This window comes from Rhea pennata, chromosome 6, assembly GCF_028389875.1.
Source record: "Rhea pennata isolate bPtePen1 chromosome 6, bPtePen1.pri, whole genome shotgun sequence".
Taxonomy (NCBI): domain Eukaryota; kingdom Metazoa; phylum Chordata; class Aves; order Rheiformes; family Rheidae; genus Rhea; species Rhea pennata.
In genome coordinates this window covers 11110108-11132727 of record NC_084668.1, presented here as the reverse complement: position 1 = coordinate 11132727, position 22620 = coordinate 11110108, and the positions used below count along the sequence as shown (strand labels likewise).

The following is a 22620-nucleotide window of genomic DNA, read 5'->3' as shown; positions in this document are numbered from 1 at the left end:
CTGGACCTCTTTTTTTTTTTTTTTTTTTTTTTTTTTTTTTTTTTTTTTGCTTATTTTTCTGGAAAACAGCTTTTGCCCAGCAAAGCATATTTAGCTTGTGGCAGATTCTGTTTGTACAGAGAAGTCTACGTAGCCTTCGAAGGGAAAAATAGTTGAGAAAAGGGGGAAAATTCTAAAAGAAAAGGCCTTGCTTTAGAAAGAATAATAACTTACTGTTATACATGTGCAATTTAAGCCCTACATGTGTTATAGGAGCAATATATAGGCCCAGATCCACAAATCCCTCCTCAGGGATCCCTACTTCTATTAATTTCAGAACAAGTCAGGCACTGAAATACCTGCCTGGATTTGACCAGTACCTAATTTCCACTATTTTCAATCTTCCACTATTTGAGAGTAAATTAAGTATTTCATCACTATAATATTGTCTTAAATTCATTAAATGTCCCAGATATGAACCATTAAAAAGAAAAAAGAAAAGAGAGCCCAAGATGTAGTAGTTTTCTGCTAGGACCTCTATCATATGCAATTGTGTATTTTGGTTAATCTACCCTGTAAAATAATAAATATAGATCAAAGACCGCTTCCAAGAAGTGCAATGTTTTCTGAAGTCTCATTTGTGCAGCAGACCTTCTCTTTCCACCTACACCCAAGTGCTGATGACTAAAGGAGTGGCAGAAGTTCTCTAACGTTTAACCGGGCTCATTTCAGAGGGCACGAGGTGAGCAGAAGTGACACCCAGAAAGGGTATGGAGGAAGAAGACCCCTTTGAGGCAGCGAGGAGCTGTCCCAGAAAGCTGGAGAGCTCTCCTCTTCCTCCCTCGTCTCCTCTCCACCCCACCAAAACACGACCAATGCTGCAACTAATGTCATTGTACATAACTGACTGCAGACAGCAGATGACAGTGATGACCAAAGGGAGAAAACAGCTGGGGTAGATATCCTTCCAGTTGCTACCAGAAGCAGTAGTGTTTCAGACTAAGACAAAAAGCAGGGAAAATGCTCAGCTGCTGTAGCTGTGTCCGCTGCCATCAAAGTCAGGGTCAGCCCTGCCACTTCCTTCTCTTGAATCAAAAGCAAAATTTCTGATTTCCCTCAGAGTCATATTTTTCTTTCCCTCCTTTTCTGTAACTCCCACCACTCCCCTGGGGAAACCTCTGCCATGGAGGTCTCTCTCCCACCCCTCAGCACAGGCTGGGAGGGGGCAGGTAGCTTCTTGCTGGAGCCCTATTGCTTCTGCTCCCTGCCATGTCCACCCACCTCAGCAGGTGCTGCAGGCCCCTGTGCTGCAGGACAGGGACATTGCCACAAGGCCCACTCTGAGAGGAAGGGACGCGGATGGTGAGAAACACCGAAGCGCAGGCTCTTTGCAAGCTGGTTTGCTTCCACCAGGAGGTGGTGGGTTGGAGTTGCTGTCTTGTCAAATAATTAACTTTTTGCTCTCCTGCAGGAAAGATGCAGAAGAAACTTGGTGAAGTTGGTTTTGGTAGCCTGCATATGAAAGGCAGCACCTTTCAGGCCCGAAAGCAGGAAGCATTTTGCATTTTTCCAGCTTTCTGTTTGTGAAAAACACCTCATTTGTTTTATGAGGTTGTTTTTACATAAACCTCCAACAGCTTGGTGTACAGCACTTACCCAGCTTCTTCATGGTTTATGACCAACCTTTGCATAATTAGGGCATGTGAGACGCACTGCATGCACACGTCCCAGGCATAACCTTTCAGCCAGTGCTAGCAATGGGAAAAGAAGTTCAATGAGTTAAGAACATGAGAAATGAATCCTTGGCCCAGATTGTCCATCCACCCTGGTTCTTGTTCCAGGAGTGGTAATAACACATGCTAACTCGGGAACGCATGTGAGCCTGGGCACTTTTCACAATCCCTTTCTCTCATATTTCTCCAGCATCCCCACTTCTTTGTCATACTGCTAGATGTGATGGATCGGTGTCCTCGATTTGCCTAATCCCTTTCTGAACCTGCAGATACAGTGTCCACGCTCCCCTATGGCAGCCTGTTCACCATCTGCTCTTGTAAAGAAGTCTTTTGCTTGTCCATGCCACTCAGAATCTCCTTTGCTTTTGAACAGCCCCTAATTCTCACACTGTGGGATTTGGGGAACAACAACCCTACATTCAACTTACCCCCACCTTCGTAAACCTTAGTGAGCAGAAACCCCTCAGCCTTTTCCTCCCTGACGTTTCTCAGCCTTTTCAGCCTGCCCTGGAAGGCAGCTGCTCCATCTCATGTCTTCAGCCTACAGTTCCCTTCACGGTGCCTCCAGGACTCCCTCCCCATGCCACAACTAGCACTGTGCTCGAGCTGGGGGTGCCCAGGGAGGGTAGAGCAGCAGGATGATGCCCTACATCTGGTTCTCAATGCCCAATGTTTCTCTGACAACACCCAAGCTTCTGCTGCCTTTTTGGGCCACCACCCCCAGCAATCCCAAATCCCGTGATTTTGGTGGGCTGTCAGTGTCGGCTTGGCAAGCCCCGCTGAGTTAGTCCCTTGAGGTGGGTTCGCTGTGAGAGGGATGGAGGGGAGACCCTCTGGGGTGACCTTCCCAGGGCAGTCACCCGCAGCCCCCGGCATGGCGGGTTGCGCCGCTCCTTCGCGTCGGTGCCACCCCGTCCTGGTGAACATTAGTAGCTACCTCACCTATTTGACCTCATACCTCCTGTTCATATTTACTTCACTTAAAGCATTCACTCCTGCTATCTATTTGCCTCCTGACACCTATTTACCTGTTACCTAGAGCATCCTTTGCAAGATGCTCTATGGACTCTTTATTTAGCCCTTGTCATTTCTTGTGACCTGCCACATTTTATGGACTTTCCCTTTCTCAAGAGATCCATTTTTCACTGCTGGCCTGTACCCTGTTAGACCGTCCTACCTTTCTGTTGAGCCACACAGGGTTTTTCTTTGGGTTATTTTGAAGAAGTCTGTTTCCTCTCTGAACTGGGAATCGCCTTTTACCTGGACTTGTAATGCAGAATTTTCTAACAATATACAAACCACTTGCAGACTTTTTGATTTTTGTCCCACAATTCTCTAGGACTTGCATGGGGATTTTTTTTTTTTTTGACTAATTGCTGCAAAAATCAATATCTTCACCTCATTCGCATCCACCAAAATCTCAGGAAACTCAATTAATGCCTCCTGGGAATCTCTTAGGGGCAAAGCTGCTCTGCTTGCAAACACCGAGGGCACAAACTTTTAAAACAAAGAGTACACTATCAGGCTAAAAGAATGGAAATCTGTCCAAAACATGCAGAGAAAGGGCTGCTTTGTGGGGCATCTGCCTGAGCCACGCGAGGCAGAGATGCTTGCAGAGCGCTTTGAGCGTGTAAGGTCCGTGTTACCTCCGAAGAAGAGCGCTGTCTTACCCAGATTGCTGCCTGTCTGGAGCGTCACATGCAAGGGTTATCTAAAAACGGTCTCATAAAAGAAACAAGAGTTTTTTGTTTTTTTTTTTTTTTTTTTTTGCCAGCAGGTAACTAGAAAAATACAGAATACTTCCTGCTTTCATGCCCAGAAGGTGCTGCCTTTCACGTGCAAGGCTGGACCCTGGGCTGCCACGCGGAGGAGTGCTGCGTCGCCCCGCCGCGCTCCCAGGTGTCCGAGCGAATTGAGGGCTGCCGATGCCTTCAGCTATCCCAACACCCGTACGCGAGCGCACAACCACGCACACTTCTGCACCTGACTCTTTTAGCTCTATTTAGTGCTCCCCGTGCAACCGTGCGGGGAATTGTCTCCGGGGTAATTTTCGGGCTGAGTCAGAAGCAGGTGGCAGGCTGAAGCAGCCCCTCCTCCTCCTCCTCCTCCTCCTGCTGCTGCTGCCGCTGCTCCGCGGGCGACGTGGCACCGAGCACCCCGCAGCGCGGGGCCGCGGGCAGGAGACGGCAGGGGAACACGTGCCGGCCGGTTCCCTGAGCGGGTCGCCCTGCCTGCAGGCGCCTCCTCTCTCGCGCCGGCGGGCGAGGGTCGCGCGCGGCTCGGTTTGCGGCGCCCGCTCCGGCTCCGGAGGCCGCGCGGCGAGACCGCTGCCCGAGCCGAGGCACAGCAGTCCCGCGGCACCGTGGTCCCGCTCCCACACACGGTCCCTGCTTGGTGGATACCCAGACAGACGTAAACTCTCTCCCGGTTTGCCCGTTGCCCGCAGGACTTCAGTCACGATAAAATAGCCGTAGCAGACTCCGAAACGCTGAGGAAGCCTGAGCTCGCAGCAGCGCCTGGGAGCCCCTCGGCAGGCCACGCTGAAAGAGAAATGGGTGCAGCTGCAGCAACAAGCTTTGAACTAGAGCAATGAAAATTCCTCTGGTGTTAAATGACACAAACACCTGACTATCCTTGCTTCTTGTTTTATTACCATTGACACTGAATTCCCAGATATTGCACCCTCATTAAAGTTTTATTGCATGGAAGTTTCATTTATCGTTGAGCTTTCAGCTTTCTTTCCAAACCTATTGCTTTAAAAAAAAGAGATAACATTTAAAAGCTTTTTCATGTATCTCTGTAACAGGCTGCAGTTACACATATTTTAAGGAATCCTTTGCACGAGGCTGATGGAACCAGGCAATTATCTCGATGAAAGACTGGGGGCTGCTACCTTTGATATAGATAAATCTTTTTATTAGACTCAAGATAACCACAAGTTTTAGCCTTGAAAAGGAATGAGAAGGGGTTGACTGAACAAAGTAAGAGTCTATAATGAGCTTAAAGGCTTTTTGCCATTTGTCCTCTCTGTATCCCATCAGTTTTTCAGTTCCTTGCAAACTCCCCAGCGTGCTCTCAGCGCACGGGGCAGCCCCAGCGTCCTGCCTCTCCCCTCGGGGGCTGCACGCCGGCTGCCTCGCCCCCCTGCGCCGGGACCGGGACGGGACGCCTGGGTGCTTTCGGTCCTACCCCAACACTGAACAGGCAGAGGAAAAGTCAACAAAATACGACCAAATCTGTTCCATCCTTTGAATAATCTGTCCTAAGTGGCTAAATCCTGCTAGCTCGCATGGAGCAAATGTCACATTGTACATGTTGAAGTGCACCTAGCTGGCTCAGGGTGGCCAAGGCCACCAGAACCTGGCCTCCTGCGGACACCTACAAACAGCAGGAGCTGCTCAGCCGGTGACAGCAGTGAAGGTGGCAGGAACAAACTGGAAAAAAGAAATTCTGTCAGTTAACATTGCAAAACCAGAAATACAACAGAGAGAAACCGTTTATCACCAGTCTACTTCTAAAATATGACTCAGACAGTTCTGAGAAAGCAGTGACTCTCTCTTTTACTAGAAATGCCACATGAGAAAGATCAGGACTGTTTAGTTCCTCATTTTCATCCTCATATCTGGCAGATGGGAGCTGTTTTTTAATCACTGAGAGCACTGGAAGAGTACATCTGCATACACATCTTGGTAACCTCTGCAACCAAATGCAGTGATCTCTACCATGGACTCCCATACTTTTGTCATTTAAGCTATTAGCAGTTAAGCTAAAAGATTCTCTTTTTCTGATACCACAGACAGTAGCTTCGCCAGCATTTTCAGAGGAGATCTAACTGCATTAACCATCCAGTTCCCACTGAAAATTATCATAGAAAATGGGTGCCAGCCCTACAACAGTAAACTTTTTAGTTTTATTAAGGTTTAATAATATTCCTAATTGACTCTTCTTAGTGACAGACAAGTGCTGATCCAATCAGTCTGTGCACATTTGCATCTCAAGTCTATACAAGCTTTAACATAAAGTAGTCCCTGGATTGGTAAAAACCCCACTTCAACCACTGGGCAGCAATGTAAGAAAGCCTTGGAACTGAGAAACATTCACATTTAATAGGAAAAATTAATCTGCACATATCAAAAAACCCCAGAAAACATAACAAGAAATTAAATTATTCTTTAGATGAACTTAACCTATAAATATATGTACATATGTGGGCACATTATATATATTATATATACAAGAAATACTAATGCTGGGTAATAGTGTAAATGTACATTCAGTTATACAGTAAAGTATGGATCCTTTTTCAGAAGAATTGAGTATATATAATAAATGAAAAAGAAAAAGGGCTGAGATGATTCCATCAAAAGGTAAAGAGTATAAAAGAAAAAAAATATTGCTTTTCAGACCAACTGAGAATGTAAAAACAATCTAGTCACACAAGATGGAGAACAACGGTGCTTGAAGATATTGCTCTTTGTCATTGTATCAGGAAGGAAGGTTTTGTACAAGGTCAGACAGAACCTTTGTCTCAGACAACAACTACCAGCTGAACCGAATGCTTTTGGATATGAAATTTTGGGGGGCTGATGAGAGTGAAGGATGGTAACTGATAGGGGTTAGGTTCTCATGAAGATCTCACGAAGATCAGTTTTCATCTTATGTTTTTTTTGGCAATGTCCTAATTGCTCAGAGCTGTGCAGGTGGCCAGTGGCTGACACAGAATACCAACAAAGCGCTAGGTCATCGTATATTGCCATATATCGGCATCATATATTGCCTGGACCTTCTTTGGGAAGAAATGAGAAACAATAGGATTAAAATCCTAGTCTCTTGCCTACATCCGCTCTCTTGCCGATGACTAGGTCTCCTGAAGGAATCTAACATTTAGGCACACTGGGTGTTTTTGAAATCCCATTCTCCTGCCTATTCTCTACTTCATTTTTATTTTCACTTATTTCAAGGAGTTATTGCTCACTATCTCCTCCAAGAAGTGGTCTTCATTTAGAAAATCTCCAGAGAATCCGGTGTTATGGACTTTGTCGTCTCTGCTGCTGAAGTAACAGCACTAGTGAGAGTCTGTGAAACCCTTTGGTCTGATTCGTTGCTGCAGTGGTCGTCCATCCTTCTACAGCTCTGGTCACTTAGTTTCTGCGCTGCATCCTAAAGCCATCAGGCTCCCGTGCGATTTCATACTAGAAAGAATTTGGACAGGAAAAGGAATAAGCTCGGGTCAGAATGCCTCATTCTCAGAATAGCTCAGCCTGTAACACCCTGCAGATGGTCCTTTCTCCAAGAAACATCAGCCCTAATGGAAACCAAATGTATTTTAAAGACAGATTTTCATCAGTACAAAGTTGACATCTTTGGAAAGTTAAAAAAGTCAAAATCCATGTGATTCTGAATAAGCAGTTGATACCAAAAGTATATATATGTTTTTCTTCTTTTAATTGCCAGCTTTTTAAAATGATTTCTTTTAAACAGCATGTTATGCTCATATTTGGAGTTTAGGCCTCAATTCTGTAAAACATTTAAGCGTGTTGCAATTAAATAGATGTTCTTTACTAAACAGGAGTAGTTTCTTGCACTGCAGAGGAGGAGCTAAAATATCTTTAAAACAAGCTTTGAATGGGCAACGAGTGTCTGTTTACTGGAGCATGCAGAACCCGGTGAATCACTCACGCCACAGTGTATCAGCTCTCAAGCTCCCTGCTCCTTCTGCAGCCCCTCGCAGAGGACAAGAATAAAATACAGGCACTTTTCCGCACGGCACCTTCCAGAGGAGGGCATGGCGCTGCTGAACAGGCTCCCCTGTGCTCTAGCAATGCAATAGCTGTGCTTTCTCCAAGGCACTTCGCACTTTGTGCGACGCTGCAACTGCAGAGGCCCCTGCTGCGAACCACAGCAGCACGAGGGCCAGTGCTGGAAGAAACAGCTCTTTGGGCAGCTGTGGCAGATTAGATTGACTGTGAATCCTAGTGTGAGGCTGCAGCTGGGAGGTGCCACTGCAACACGTGCTGAAACTACAAATTGGTTTAAAACAAGCACTAGTTTCAACAGCCTCCGATGTCAGCAGGGCCCCCTGTCTGCATGTGTGCCTCTCCGCCAAAGGATGTCTTCAGCCAGTGCGGATGAATGTCCCATGGCACAGTAGACCTCTGGGCAGCCAGACTGTTGCTTTGACCTTTGCTCTGCGCATATCCCTCCCACGCCTGAAGGGTGACTACTAGGGCTTTCAAAAAATCTTCATGAGACGATTGCTAGTCTCTGTATTAGGGATTTTTTTTCAGCTGCAGCACCAGCTCTCTGTGTGCTTTTATACCACTTTGACTGATCAAAAGAAGATGACTGGAGTGGAGTTTAGGATTCAGCAATGTCTCTGGCCCATCCCACCACAGCTCGCATTTCCCTTAGTCCTCTGTGAACACTTACCTCATCATCGTAATCCCTCTCCAAAATGTTACTCCTGTGTGAGTTATCCATCTCATAAGGGTTGTTTGGTTGATATCCTGGGTTTGCATGGCCAGAAGTAGTCTGGACTCTGGGGAACATTCTGGTCTGTGTATTACCAGAGTCTTCTGAATTTAAATATGCCGACTGTATCAGACTTTTCCTCTCTGGATCTTTTTTGTGTTTGGATCTTAAGAGGAAATGAAAGAAAGGAGGTTTCAAAAGACCTTTTAGTGTGCCTTCCACATTCAGTTGTTCCCTCTCACTTTATTTTCAATGCCCAGTCCCATTCTGAGATTTGCAACAGAAATTTTTCTAGCATACCTATTGCAAGACCTCTCATTATCAGTGACCGAGGGCAAAGCTTGGCATCTCCTACAGGGCTAAGCTGCTAGGAGAGACAGAGGAGGACTTTGACCTGTTTCAACTAGCTCCTGCAATAAAGGAGTTCCCTCGGCCAACACCAGCTGTAACTGACTTTTCAGAGGAGGAAATGAGGCATTTGTTAGGTCCTGTTTAGAAAAGTTGCCCTCCTGCCTGCAGCCAGAGCTTGGCACTCAGACGGTGCGTGTGAACTGCCTGTGCTGACCACAAGCCCGTACCCCTCCTGCACACACTCCTCGCCGGCTGGCGCGCCTGCCGGGGAGCTGCGCCCGCTGCGGGAGGCTGTGCGGGAGCCTTCGCCCGAGCAGCGCTGGCAGCAGAGGCAGAGGGGCTGCTTCGGGGTCTCTGTCTTTCTTAAACGGGGAGAAGGGAGGAGCTGCAGTGGCAACTGCGAATTAGCCCGTACACTGGGAAGAGTGAGCTGTAAAGACATCCCTGGCTGGAAACGCCACCTGTATTGAGCCGAGAGGGGCATGCAAGGCCTTGGGCTGAAGTGCTGGCACTGGAAAGCTGCAGAGGTCTGAATCTGGGCCACACGGTTCTCTGATACCAGCACTCTCGCATCAGATGCAACATCAGTACTAGCTAGGGTAGGAGGAGGATCGATGGGTCAGGCGTGTTTTTGGAAAGCTTTGGTTGAAGCAGTCAGGCTCTGATCGACAGCAAGAGAGTAAATACTTCTGTGGAGAGCACATGGGTGAAAACTAATCCTAATGGCTACATGACCTAATGAGCTTGTGTGCCCAAGCAAGCACATTTACAGTCCTGTCCCTCTGGGTTTCTGCTTAGTTCTCTAGGAAAATGCAGCAATGCCACTTTTATTCAATTGTCAGAAATACTCTTACCTTATCGAAATGACAGTGGCTGCTACCACAAAACTCAAGATAATGGCTCCAAACACTGTGCCCACTATTATAAGGATGAGTTCACTATCTGGAAAAAACAAAGACACAGCGATTGAAAATTCATGGCAAATATTGAAAAAAAAGGCCTATCTCTCCTCTCGCTATTAAAAAAAAAAAGCCACAAAAGAAAAGATGAAGGAAGCTAAACTGCTTATTTCCTTTGTGAAGAAACTGCCAGGATAGTGTTTATAACCAGCAAAGGCCTTACTCTACCCATAAGCCCTTCATACATGTGGTTTTTCAGAGAGGCAGGTGAACATTTCAATGCAGGACTGGCGCCTGGCATTGCAGAATACCTCAGCTGGATATTCTCTACACCCATCTCCTTCCACGGTTCTTCCCTTTTCACTACCTCATCTCTCTTCTTGGGCTGCATGAAGAAAACCTCATCCACAAAGGAGGAAAAATAGCTAGTTGAGAAGAAATTAAAATTTGCACCTGATCAGCCTATTTCTATGTTTTTGATGGTGGAAACAGAAAAAAAAACCAAAAAACAAAACACAACCTTCCTCATTTCCCCTCTACAAAGTATCCAGGAAAAACTAAATCATCCTAGAACAAGGTAGACAAAAATGAATTTCTTCCACCTTTTGTGCATGAATTTGTGCATGTGTGCATTTTGAACCAGGTCTTTGCCGGATATGCCACAAATGGAAGACAGCATAACTTCGTGGTTAAAGGTCAAGTTATGGGGCATTAAGAGTCCCAAGACTCTTAAGAAGAGTCTTGCTCAAGAAAACTGTTGTTCAAGAAAAACGTTTTCCATAGGATAAAAAATATTCTTCCTAAGAAACATTCACAGGAAAGCTTCTCTGTGCTGCACTACAGCTCCCATTAGCCAGTTTCCAAACACTTTATGCAAAAAAATGAACAAATAAACAAAAACAAACAAACAAACAAACAAAAATTTAAGATCTCACAGCTGCAGACATGGGATTGTTAAACACATAGCAGTTAAAGACTAAAGCAGTGTGAGAATCTGAAGGGCCACATAAAGTCACACCTTTTTCTCAAATAAAGCCAAAGGAGTCTTGAGAAGTGAAGAACCATAATGCTTGTTTTTCAGTCTCCCTTCGTCTGCACTGGTGTTTGCAGTTTAGCCACATGCAAACACAAGGGGAGGGGTGGGGAGAAATGACCTTTCCTAATCCGTACAATAGTGGAAAGTGAAACAGGTGCAGATAAGAACTGCAAAACTGACTCAGAGAAGAGGAAAAAACTTTGGAAGGCCGGTCTCACCAGCTTCTCCAAACTAATATAATTATGAGATGACACAGTCACGGCCATTATTTCTATACCAGAAGAGAATACAAGATATTATGCAGTACTTGCAAGGTAAAGCACAAAAAAAAAAAGAATCGACGGCTGGGCATTAAAACAGAAACATTTCAAATGAGACTAATTTACTGATGCTAAGTAGACAGGAGTAACTAATCCATTGGTGGTGCCAGGTTCAGCACTGCATGATGTCTTCAGATGGAGACTAAATGCTTTTCTGTCAAATAACCTCTGTTCAACTAAAAGCTATCAGGTTTAATGCAGGGGTCATTAGAGGAAATGCTACTATCTGCCTGAACATGGGATGTGAGTAGGATTTTTCCTTCCAGGCAGCAGTGGAATATCACTCATCCTTCTCTAACATTTTCCTGTCATCCGTAGAGGAGGGTGGCACTACTAAAGAATGCTAGTTGTTTTTGTTATCGCAGCCTCTGCTCAGCAGGATAAATATTACTGAGTTTTTTTCTGTGTAATATCTAAACATCAGAAATTCTTGTACTTACTGTTCTTACAGTTCTCTCCAGAGTAGCCCACTGCACAACTACACAAGAGTTTAAAAAAAAAAGAAAAAAAAAGAAAAGAAAGAAGAAAAAATACTTAATGTCATTCAGCAGATGATCTCAAAGCAATAGCATATTTTTACCCTTTACCAACAATTTCTTTGCAAGGTGAGCTCACCGTAGGTTTCCTCTTTGATGCCATCGTAATAGCAAATTGTTTTGTTTCTTTGTTAGAGAGAAACAACCGAGGAGCAGAAATTTCTGAGATTTTCAGTGTGGTTGGTGAGGTAGGCACTCAGAGTTTCAGGTTCTTAGCCTGAAATACCTTAAAAGCACCTAATTTCTCCAAAAGAATTAAGCTGTACACCTCTGAACTGCTTGGAATTGCTACCCACTGGTGAAAAGCGCCGTCTTTGTCAACAGCCTGAATAGAAGATCAGTAGGAACGGACAGCACTTTATCTTCCTCCCATACTAGTTTCTTACATTTACATTATACTGATTTTATGGTAGAAGTGGTTCTGTTCTGCATGTAGCAGCAACAGCAACAGAAGGAGCTGGACTGACAGATGTGAGGAGTAAGGTCCCTCTGTCGATCCATGGGAGTGCAGCACAACTGGTGACCTACTCAGCTCCACCAACAAACAGCACTGCTCTGTTCTGGTCCTGAGCTGACAGAAATGCCTGTAGATGGAACCCCAGCAAGAAATAATAGAGTTTGGGATCTTATCAGGGAACAGAGTCCCTGCAGATATCAATGGGAAACCTATGGATTTCAGGCAATTTTTGCTCTGTTGCTTCTTGGTTACTAAAGGCTTCAGCATCCAAGTTGCCATGGATCAGTTACTCTGAGGGTTGTGTTCAGGTGGACAACTCACAAAATAAGTGTGAGGTAGTCTATCATCTTTTTCATTGACTCACAGATGACCTTGGATCACCTTTACTTTCCTCTGAGGTGTTATGAGTGCACATCAAGAGCTAATGCAAAGCAGATGAAATGCCATAACTTGTGATATCATAGGAATTTGTTCACGTGCTGACCATCTTAGCCACCTCTCTGACTGGCATAGCTTCAGGTTGTTCTTCTAGAGATTCACCCTCTTTTAGGTGTTCTTCTCCCCTATGAAGGGAGAGTGTCAAGGGGACGGGGACAAACTCTTTTCAGTTGTCCCGTATGACAGGACAAGAGGCAATGGGCAGAAATTGAAGCACAGGAAGTTCCACCTGACCATGAGGGGGAATTTCTTCACTGTGAGAGTGACGGAGCACCGGAACAGGTTGCCCAGAGAGGTTGTGGAGTCTCCTTCTCTGGAGATCTTCAAGGCCCGCCTGGATGCAAGCCTGTCTACCATGCTCTAGGTGACCCTGCTGAGCAGGGAGGTTGGACTAGACGATCTCCAGAGGTCCCTGCCAACCTTACTGATTCTATGATTCTATGATTCTATCTTTGCTTATAACATAGGAAGAAGCTGAGCACTCACGGCACACATCTGTCATCCTTCGTTTCAAAGTTGGTCAAACATTTGCATGTTGGAATCTCATTTTCTTTTGCACAGAACTTGTTGTTGGTTACAGAACAGTCACTATTGCAATCTGTATTTTCAGAAGGAAAAAATACAGAGTGAATTGAAGGTAATTCTGAAAAATCAACAGTGGAGAGCACTGTCTTGGGAGAATTTCTATTTCCTAATGATGCTATAAAACCTGGAAAAAAAAACTTATTTTTCATTGCACTATAAATGCACACAACTTTTCTGGGTTTAAAAGCAACCAAATGTCCTTTTTAGGGTTACACCTACGTAGAACAGAGCACAAAATTGGAAGTAAACCATCATTGTTCAAATGATTCAGTTTCATAGCTTAAAATTGAAATCTAGGTAGTCTGCTTCTTACAGTGGGCAACCCGATGGCCTACAGACTGATACCACAGCAGATGATTTATACTGCAAGTGATCTGAAACTGGGTCAGATTTAGGCAGGTCACTAGCCTTTATCGTAACCAGCTCTCGTGATTTTATCCTGAATGTTTGCAGTATTTATAATTTTTCTTAAAATCTCATAGGTTAGGCTTTTTCTGTGGTGTGATAATTGTAGTTTTCACACCAAGAAAATAAGGTACATGTCAGGGTTGTGGAGGATGGCTACAAAATATAAACAGAGGGCTCTCTAAAAGGTTTAAAACCAACTTAAAAATCACATAACTCATACACCCTACAAAAATTTGTCAAAATGCAATCCCAGGAGCATCAGCGATGGACAGTGCTTTGTTTAACAGATCACTGTGTTGCACCTGGACTTCCACCTCTGTCTCTACATAACATGTGAAGCTTATTTACAAAATATGTCCTAGCAGAGAAGGCTGTAGGATTCAGTTGGTTCCACTCTTTACCCATTCAGGTTTCAGTTCTTACACAGAGTTTCACGATGCATTTAAATAATTACCTACTGATCTTCCACGAGCTTTAGTGATTTATTCTATTGGCACTGATGTTTTGAAAGTGAAAGGCAAGTATGTGTTCCTATGGCTTTGCTTAATACAACAGATATTCCCTGATTTTGAGAGTTACATGAGCTCAGCACATCTGAGAAACCTCCTTACCAAAATGGGACTGAGACAGGCATAATCAGGTCAGCCTTCCAGGAGCAGTAAAGTAGCAAAGTTCCTACCTGAACAAGTACGGTCATCCCAAGCTGTCTTTGAGTAATTACTTTTGCATATGCATTCTGGATACATAGCTTCCCTGCAGTCCGTGGTTCTGAGATCGCATTGAAAAACAGCACAATAGGTTGTAGCTTTGAAAGAGAAACAGGAAGCAAACCTTAGTACTAACAATATCCTTTCATTAGAAGCAGGTCACTTTTAGTCAGCAAATCACAAAACAATTATTTAGTAATTCTGAGGAAAAAAAAAATTAAACCCCTTCTTTGGACATCAATACTTCAGGCATTTTGAGCAACTCTTTCTTTTCCCTTGCTCTTTTCCAGTCAACATTCTGTTTCCATCACAGTTTCTGACCTTTTGTTTCTCAGGCTCCTGTAAGAGCCTCCAAACCACCCAGCTACCCCATCCCGAAAGTTCATATTCTGAACACTAATTTTTCTGATTCTCCTGAAAAACACACACACACACACACACACACACACACACGCAAAAAGCCCCACTAGCCCCTTAGCATTTTGCACAACTGACCCATATCTCACCACGTTCTGCACAGATAATGAAAGGTTATGGGCATGCAGCTTGTTGCATGAGAAACAGCAGCATGCTGTTTGCTGAGCAGGTTGCTCATCACCGATGCATGAGCCTGTAACACCCACTTCCCACACAGATGTGGCAATGGTTTACAAAGTGTGGCAGATGGCATGCAGCAAAGGGGTATGATTGCTCTGGTCCTTTTTGAGCTGTCATTTTTTTCTGTTTCTCCCTCGCATTTAAGACTAGGACACAGAAAATGTCATTGGCTGAGGTGGATACAGCTACCTCAGAGGCCAAACTGAGCCTATAGGCCATGAACTGGACTCTTTAATTATTAGCGATGTCTTTTTCTAAAACCAAATAAAATAGGAGTATTTTAAACAAAAAGTGAGAAAAAGACTTATTTTATTTAGAAAATGTTTTCTAAGTATTAGTATTACACTTTCTAGTAACACAGCACTTTACTGGTTTAGACTAATGAGTCACTTTCAGTTCAGTAGCTAATCACTGAGGCCTCATTTCTAGAAAGAATTTATAGGTTTACCTTCCTCAGGCTGACTGAAGAAAGCACTGAAGCACACACTTCCCTGTTCTCCTACATAAAAATGCCTAGATATAGCCCATCTCAGATACTCGATAAACGACAAGAAAGAATATCTTGCTCAATTTTTGAAAAGCAGTCTAAGTCTAAAGAAAGTTTCATCCAGAGTTGCCTGTAAAACAGTGGCTTATTCTACGAAGCACAATATATCTCTGTATATATTTTGGTCTATCTGTTTCCCCAGTCACTTAACACTCAGCAGGTTAAAATCAACATGCCATTACTTATTTGGGAATCAGTATTTTCCATTGTTTTTCTACATAGGAAGTATAAAGCCTTAATAAGACCAAAAAAAAAAAAAAAAAAAAAAGCCCAGTAATGAATGTTTGAGTTTTCAAAATTGCCCAAGATTGAACACTTTGATTATTAAAATCAAAAGGATTTATGCTTTTAAGGGCTTTGCTGCACAGAGAAATGTCCTAATCAGCTTTAAAGATAGGAACCTTTGCTCCTAGTAATTACTTACTTCTACACTGAGGAATTACGTACCTCTGTATTCAGTGACCTCTGTTGAATTTTTTACTGCTTCATTTATTGCTGAAGCAACTTTTTCACTTGTTACATTTGAGTTCTCCGCAAAGATATTCATCAGTGTTATGTTCATTGGAGTATTCACTGACCTGCTTTTTCGTAAAGGTCTGAAAAGTACAGATGTCATTTTAAAAACTCGTATAGTCCGTATGGTAGCAAGCTAGATGCAAAGACAACAGCAGGTTTCTGCAAAATCCTCCTTTCTCCGCTACCTTCTTTTGTCCCATAATATGCATTGTTACTAGGACACCTGAAAATGAGTTCAAGCTCAAGAATCCACTAGTGGCCATCTTCCTGGTAAATGCAAATGTAAACGGATAGCTGGTAGGTAAAGGTTGGTGAGTTTGGTGCTAACAACATCATTCTCCTGTGTGCTGTTGACATGAAACTACTGGGTTTTTACTGGGCCAGCCTCAGGCCAGCTGCTGTGAGGAGCACCTCATCTGTTAGACCCCAGCCTCATGTTCACACCGGGCTGTGCTGTGTCCCAGGCCTGACTCGGAGAGCCCATCCTGAAGTGTGGTGAAGGTAATTCCGAGTATGACTGCAGTGAAGTCAAAGGGTCTGTTTGCCCTGTAGAAGTACCAAGGTTAACTTCAAGCCGGCAGGGTCAGGTTCTGAGAGCGACCTCCCTGATGACAAGAAGCACAGCAGGGGTTACCTTGGGCCTCAGTGAAACTCCGTGCTGCTGGGGTATGCACACGAATACCTGTAAGTGGTAGATTGCTGTAGTGCCCTAAGATGTTACCATGTCCCAAGAGTTTGTCATAATCCTTCCGCTGGAAGTTACTGCCCTCACAACTCTGCTCGTACAACGGTCTGCTTAACTTCTTAATCTGCCAGGGCAGCTGAAAGGGTTTCGACTGCTGTGTGCGCCAGCATGTAGATTAGGGAGCGCTCACAGAGAAGGTGGCAGAGCTCTGGGACAGTAAACTCGAATAGGTGGGGATGGGAAGAGAGGGATGTCTCACGGTGTCCACCTAGATCAGCAGAGGACCTATGCCTGGAGCCACTGTCACCACAGTCCATTCAATAACCTCTTTACTCAGCTTGCCATCAGGAGAGATCAGAAAATGCAAAATAAGATGCAACGGGCTTCTATGATGAGGGCATTTCTTAAATTAAACTGGGACTCCAAGTAGGACCTGGCTGATTTCTCTTCACAGGAACTTCAGAGTTAACTGTTACAATTTCAGAGATGTCAGACACCACAGGGACAAAATTGTTTAGTTATTAGCAGAGTGTCGTATCTAGCATATTAAAAGTGGGAGATCCACCATGGAGCTGCCTCAGCCAGTCCACTTCCCTGGAAATCTCTGAGATAAAAATGGGGCCAAAATACCAAAACAAAACAGCCTCATTTAACAGGAGCCACAGTGAACTGAGCTCATCCCATATCCCTCCCTGAGCCGAGTACTCCATGGGAAGCTGATTAACACGGTGTGTGCAGGAAGGACACAAAGCAGCTTCACACACTGCGCAAAAAACCCCACTGGCAAACTTACTGAATTTCCACGATCACAGTCTGTCCAAAGCTCGTCTCGTTTCTGAAAATGTTCCTAAACTACAAAAGATAAATGAATTGGAATTATGGGTGGGCAGGAACATAGGCTGAAACCACATGGCACACTGAGACCTCAGTCCTAAGGGAAAGACCTAGACCTTGCTACTAGAGGTGCAGATAAAGCGAGGTGACCGGTCAGATCCGCTGTGCAAGACACTGCAGCAGCAGGGGAGCTGTGGGCTGTAAAATGGGAAATGCGGGAGAGCAGTGGGGAGACATGAGCCAGACAAATGTCACACAGTGCATGAGGGCTGACTGGTTGGGGAGCTACAGGTACTCCCTCACCAACTCACCTCCGAGAAGGAGGCCAGGGAGGTAGCACTGCAGAGCATTTCCTTCTGTAGCTATGTCACAAAGCAATGTAAGATGAAAAACTGGGGAAAATATTTTTTGGCATTTTGTAGGGGACATTTTTTGGTTACTTTCCCCCCCAAAAATCATAGAAAGTAACATGAAGAATTTGATAACTATTTTGATGACTTTTGATTGACATTTGGCAATTATTTTCACACCAGTTCTCTGGCCAAGGGAAATATCTCTCCTTCCTCACTTCCAGGAAATGACATAAAATCCACCGTCTCAGCATGGCAGTATAAGTTTATCAATTAGTCCTAATTCTCAGGAAAACCATTACAAAACTTCATCTATAGTTGCAGCACACTCAAGGTGTGTAATATCCTTTCCATTAATAGCATTAAAATACTAATACTAGCATGCTTATGAAAGAGGCTTGTTATTTAGGTATTCAGGCACAGCTGGACAGCCATTCTGAAAAACTCACGCTGTATGGAAACAATAGCTTTCTCTAAAAAAAAGTTTTTTATTTTTACTCCTACAGCTAGATGTTATGTAGCCCTCAGCAAACAGCAGAGATTGGAAACTAAATGGGCTGGAAAACTGCTCAGCCTCATCGTTGCTGGAAGGGAATGATGAAAGATGGGAAGCAATGTATATGAGAAGAGACACTACAAATGCAGATATTACCTGATCTCAGATACATCCCTTCACTTCATTAAGAGCCATGCATGTACTCATCTGAGGGCAAAATTCAGCTCTTGTATGAATAGATTTAAACAAGCGCAAAGTATTCTTTGAAAGAATTATTTTCCTTGAGTGAAACTATCTAAGGCTTTACTTTAAAGGCAGCATGTCTTTATCATGTCTGCCTCACATTCAGGAAAGCATTAAATATACATGAAAGGTTTAAAAAATAAAGCCACTCACAAATGCTGTTACAGAGAGGAACACTTCTTCATACTGCATGGAGTTTAGCAGTTCAACGCTAGAATCGTAGGACTCCTGCAGGGTAATGAGCCCTGGGAATATTATCCCTGCAATGAGAACAAAGGATATGAAGTAACTAGAAGGCACTTAAGTAAGGAGGGTTTCACCTTGGAGTTCTCCGAGATGAGAAGATACATCACAGAGATCAATCTCTGCTATTTGGCATGTGCTAGAGGAGTAGTTCGTACATTCCTGTCTGCCGCCTGGGAAGCAGGCAGGATTCAGGGCCCAGCCAAACCGGCCTGCTTGGGCAGCTTGAATACTGCTGAGCTGTAAGCATGGCCTGAAGCTAACAAATGACTTTGCTCATCTAAGGTGTTACAGCATTTAGTGGAACAAATATCTATATTAAGGATTCTAAACCTGCAGCTACAGCCATTAATCATCTGACATAGTTTAGCATTTCTGAGGAAGCAGTTCAGTGTCTACCTCCTTCTTTCGGCTCACAGGTAAATTGGAGAATCTTGCCTGCTGGCCCTTAAATAAGAGGCCCCATTTCCATGCATGCTTGCCTCTCAGTAGTTCCTCAGAAGTGCACTTCAGCAGCACTGTGATGAGCGTGCGGCAATAGGGAAAACCAAGCCAGTTGTTCAGAGGTCTACGTGGGTTTGGGTTTTGTAAAATCTTGACCATAACTATTGATGTCGAGTTTACACAAAGATTTCTTCCTCCTTTTCACATAGTTAATCTCCAGGGAATACACCTTCTTTTTCTAGCACGTTAACCTCTTTGGCTGCAGTGCTATTTTGTGAGATAATTATCTAGGTCACTGTAGCAGTGGCAGGCTGCAGAGCAAGCATAATTCAGCAGTCGCTTTCCCAGACTGGTTATGTTTTTGGTTATAACATGAGAACAAGAGATATGGGAGGAAAAACTCTCCCAAGCAGTTATGTGAGGTAACAGATCACCCTTCTGCAACTCACCTTTGTGACAATCCATATTTTTAAAGTAGAATCCATATGGGCACAGGCAAGTGAAATTGCGATGCAGAGCAATACATTTAGCTGCTTTATCTCCACATGGTTTTGAACTACAGATGTCCCCTGATACAAAGATGAAAGATACTGACTTCAGAATTTATATGATATTGCACTAATTAGCAGATGTGATCTATTATATAGTCCATAGATTTTTTTTTTTTAAAGGAAAGTACCAAATACATTTTGTAGTGTATAGATACAATTAAACACTGCATTGCTATGTTTTGTTTGTTTAATGTCTATATAGTAACTGTTTTCCCTACACAAGCCAGCAAGATACCACAGTGAGGATGCAGAATAAGGTTGAAATTAATTTTCTATTATACTGACCACTCACTATCTAAGTCTACTTAGTACAGCTAAAACCAAAAACAAACAAAAAAAAGGGTATTGAGGGTTTCTAAAATCAGTGACTGATAAAGTTAGAAAATGCCCAACTGCAATAGCCCATGCATCTTTAATCCTGTACTGCTGCACCAACCCTGCCTTATTATAATACAGTGTCATAGCAGGGTACTTTACTGCAGACACATTAGCAACATGAAGGCTCCTAAGCTAATTATCGTTGTATATGAGCCTCAGCACGTGTCAGAGCACAGCTGCTGCTGTGTACAGGTATCACCGTAATGTGACCATTAACTGGCAGCTATGGCCATGTTTCTACTGCAGCGTAGCATTGCCCTGTGCAGGTTTGAGCTGAGCCAGTGCCTTCTGCTGACTTGCTGGAGTTGTTGTGGAAGGTGAAGTCGTGCTCCTTCATGGAAAAGGGAAAATGACTTAAAATGGCAGCCCTGCTCAGTGCATGGGCAATGCTGAGGCGGTGTAAGGCCACAAAACCTTCCTTCTCAACCTTGCTTCTGCCTTGCTCTGTCCTCTAGGTAGTGCCTTGCTCTTATTCCCTGCAATCTGCTGCTCGGTATGACTTATGCTGCATGCCTGCCTGTGGTAGCTCTTCTCTCGCAGCTGTCCTCTTGCCTTGATTTGCCCTCTCCCTGCAAATTTTCTCTGTCAGAAGGCTCTGCAGGTACCTCACATCTCCCTCTCTCTCCTCAAAAGTCGAGCTGATCATTGCTACCCCAAGGACAGGATCAGGTTCTTATTTCTGCGCTCAGAGCATCTTCGGTGAATCCACGACGACATGTAATTTATGTCCCTGCCTTAAACTACAAGAGCTTCGCTTCTCCTCCAGCATACTTAAACACTTGAAATACTAGTAGTGCTCAAGGAAAACTTTCTGATAAGCCTTTTCCTCAGAAATTAGATTAAGCAAGGCAGCTAGCCTAGAAAGATGCACAGCAATAAGCAAGAGAAAGTCCAGAAAGAGGTAGTAAAAAATCCAAAGGGAGAAAAAAGATGTAGGGAGAAGCAAGAATAATCCCAATCATTTTGTAAATAGATTTAATTTTTGTGGGGTATACTCTTCGTTTTTAATGGTTGTTGCTATACATTTTTTCTAAGTAATTTTAAGTTACATAAGTGTTTATAAGTAATTTTAAATATTTATGTAAGATATCTAAGTAATGTAATTACTTTAGCAATTATAACTTATATTTTTATATCTTAAAAATGGGATGGTAATTATAGCTCTCTTTCCAAGGCACAAAATATGGCATTCATGTTGTCTGGTTTCTTTAACTTAACTCTCCAGATAAATTCTCACAGATGGGCAAGAGATCTTCCATTAAATGGAAAAAAATATACTAACCGTTTTTCATCTCAAATAGAATGGTTTTTCTAAGACAGTTATTTATCAAAATAAGCAGGAGAGTGCATAAAAACCAGAAAATGTTGGAGTTCTCTATTAAATATTTTGAAATTTTACGCTGCATGTGTCTATTAGAGAAAAGTCCCCAGCTGACCTAAAAACACATAATGTACCTCAAAAAATTCCCCTAGAGATAGAACATATTTGCAAAAGAAATGTTCAGAACGTCCAGTCCCAGAATAAACTTTCTGATTATGTTCTTCTTACTGAAGAAAAGCCAGCAAGAGATAAAGTAAAAAGGCAAATTGCAGAAAAAAAGGTAAGACAATCTTAACATGCTCATGAAAGACAGCCATTATTTAAAACTATATTCAAAAATAATTGAGGGAGTCCAATGGGTTAGCAGACCTGTATCTAGATGCTAAATTTCCAGAAGCCCTACAAAAGCATAATACGAGTCTGAGACAGAAAGACTGCAACCAGTAAAGGAGGAGACAGATGAAATTCAAACCACACTTTCCCCATAACAAGAAGGCAGAGGGAAAAGAAAGGAAAGATGAGAAGAACTAGAGACTAAAGCAGCGGTTCAGTGACTTAAAGCTAAGAGAAGCAAAGGAAAGCTAAAAAAGAGGAATGGTCCCTACTTTGGGGCATGGAAAGCCATACACACTGAAAATGAGTGGAAGCCTACAGGCACTTCTCTCCTTACCTGAAGTTGGTGGAGGTGTAGGTGAAGAAGTGTTTGTTGTTCCAGGTGCAGTTGTGGTGATTTCTGTTGGTGGGAAAAGAAGAGTCATGGTAGCCCCACTGAGTGTAGTGTGGAGGAAAAGTCCTGGGGAACCACCGTGTGTGCAGGACGACTGCTGAGCAGGTAAGCAGGGGAGCTGCGTGGAGCATAGTGACCACAGCCCTGGGCCTCCCTCACCTGCCCGTTGCCTGACTCCAGACCCACTGCCTCTGTGGCTCCCCATGATGGTCTGCTCCCTGGCATCATTTGCGGGAGTTGTGAAGCAGGGAGCGTTTTGCACGGCAGGCTTGTGCAAGACAGACGTGAGGGCCTGGGGTCCATGCCTGGAGGCCAAGAACGCAAGCAGGAAGCAACCAGGCTGCTGTAATCCTGCCCAACACATTCCCCTGGCAGCAAAGGCCAGTGGGAAAGAGAGGGAAGACAGGAGAGGAGGTGCAGCCTCAACGTGGGGCTCGTTGCCTCCACTAGCAGAGAAACCCGGGAAAGGCAGATCAGAGGAGCAGTCCTGGCCTTAAGGGGCTTGAGATCTCGTAGACTCAGGGAAGCAGAACCCGTCTCGCAAGGGGCTGCTGGAGGGCAGTTCTCTCCTCACCTGAAGTTGGTGGTGATGTAGATGGGGAAGTGGCTGTTGGTGCAGATGCATTTGGAGTCACTGTCGTTGCTGTTGGTGGGAAAAGAAGAGTCATGGTAGCCCCACTGAGTGTTGTGTGGAGGAAAAGTCCTGGGGAACCACCGTGTGTGCAGGACGACTGCTGAGCAGGTAAGCAGGGGAGCTGCGTGGAGCAT

General features: G+C 44.0%; 1 protein-coding gene across 1 annotated transcript; it reads right to left on the bottom strand.

Annotated features, from left to right (window-relative positions):
* Positions 1-6853: 6853 nt before the first annotated feature.
* MUC13 (mucin 13, cell surface associated) lies at positions 6854-22620 on the bottom strand. The gene is made up of 13 exons (XM_062578868.1): positions 22427-22620; positions 21796-21858; positions 19325-19431; positions 18342-18448; positions 17411-17461; positions 17059-17117; positions 15512-15660; positions 13893-14018; positions 12707-12818; positions 11230-11267; positions 9389-9476; positions 8142-8349; positions 6854-6904 (listed from the first exon to the last, which is right to left on the bottom strand). Exons 1-13 carry the CDS (start codon positions 22618-22620, stop codon positions 6854-6856), a joined length of 1353 nt encoding a protein of 450 aa, XP_062434852.1.

Coding starts and splice junctions, on each gene's coding strand:
- MUC13 (XM_062578868.1), bottom strand. CDS start 22,620: ATGCTCCACGCAGCTCCCCTGCTTACCTGCTCAGCAGTCGTCCTGCAC. Junction 12,819..13,892: donor GGATGACCGTACTTGTTCAG/GTAGGAACTTTG, acceptor CTGAAAATACAG/ATTGCAATAGTGACTGTTCT. Junction 6,905..8,141: donor AGAGGGATTACGATGATGAG/GTAAGTGTTCAC, acceptor AATTCTTTCTAG/TATGAAATCGCACGGGAGCC.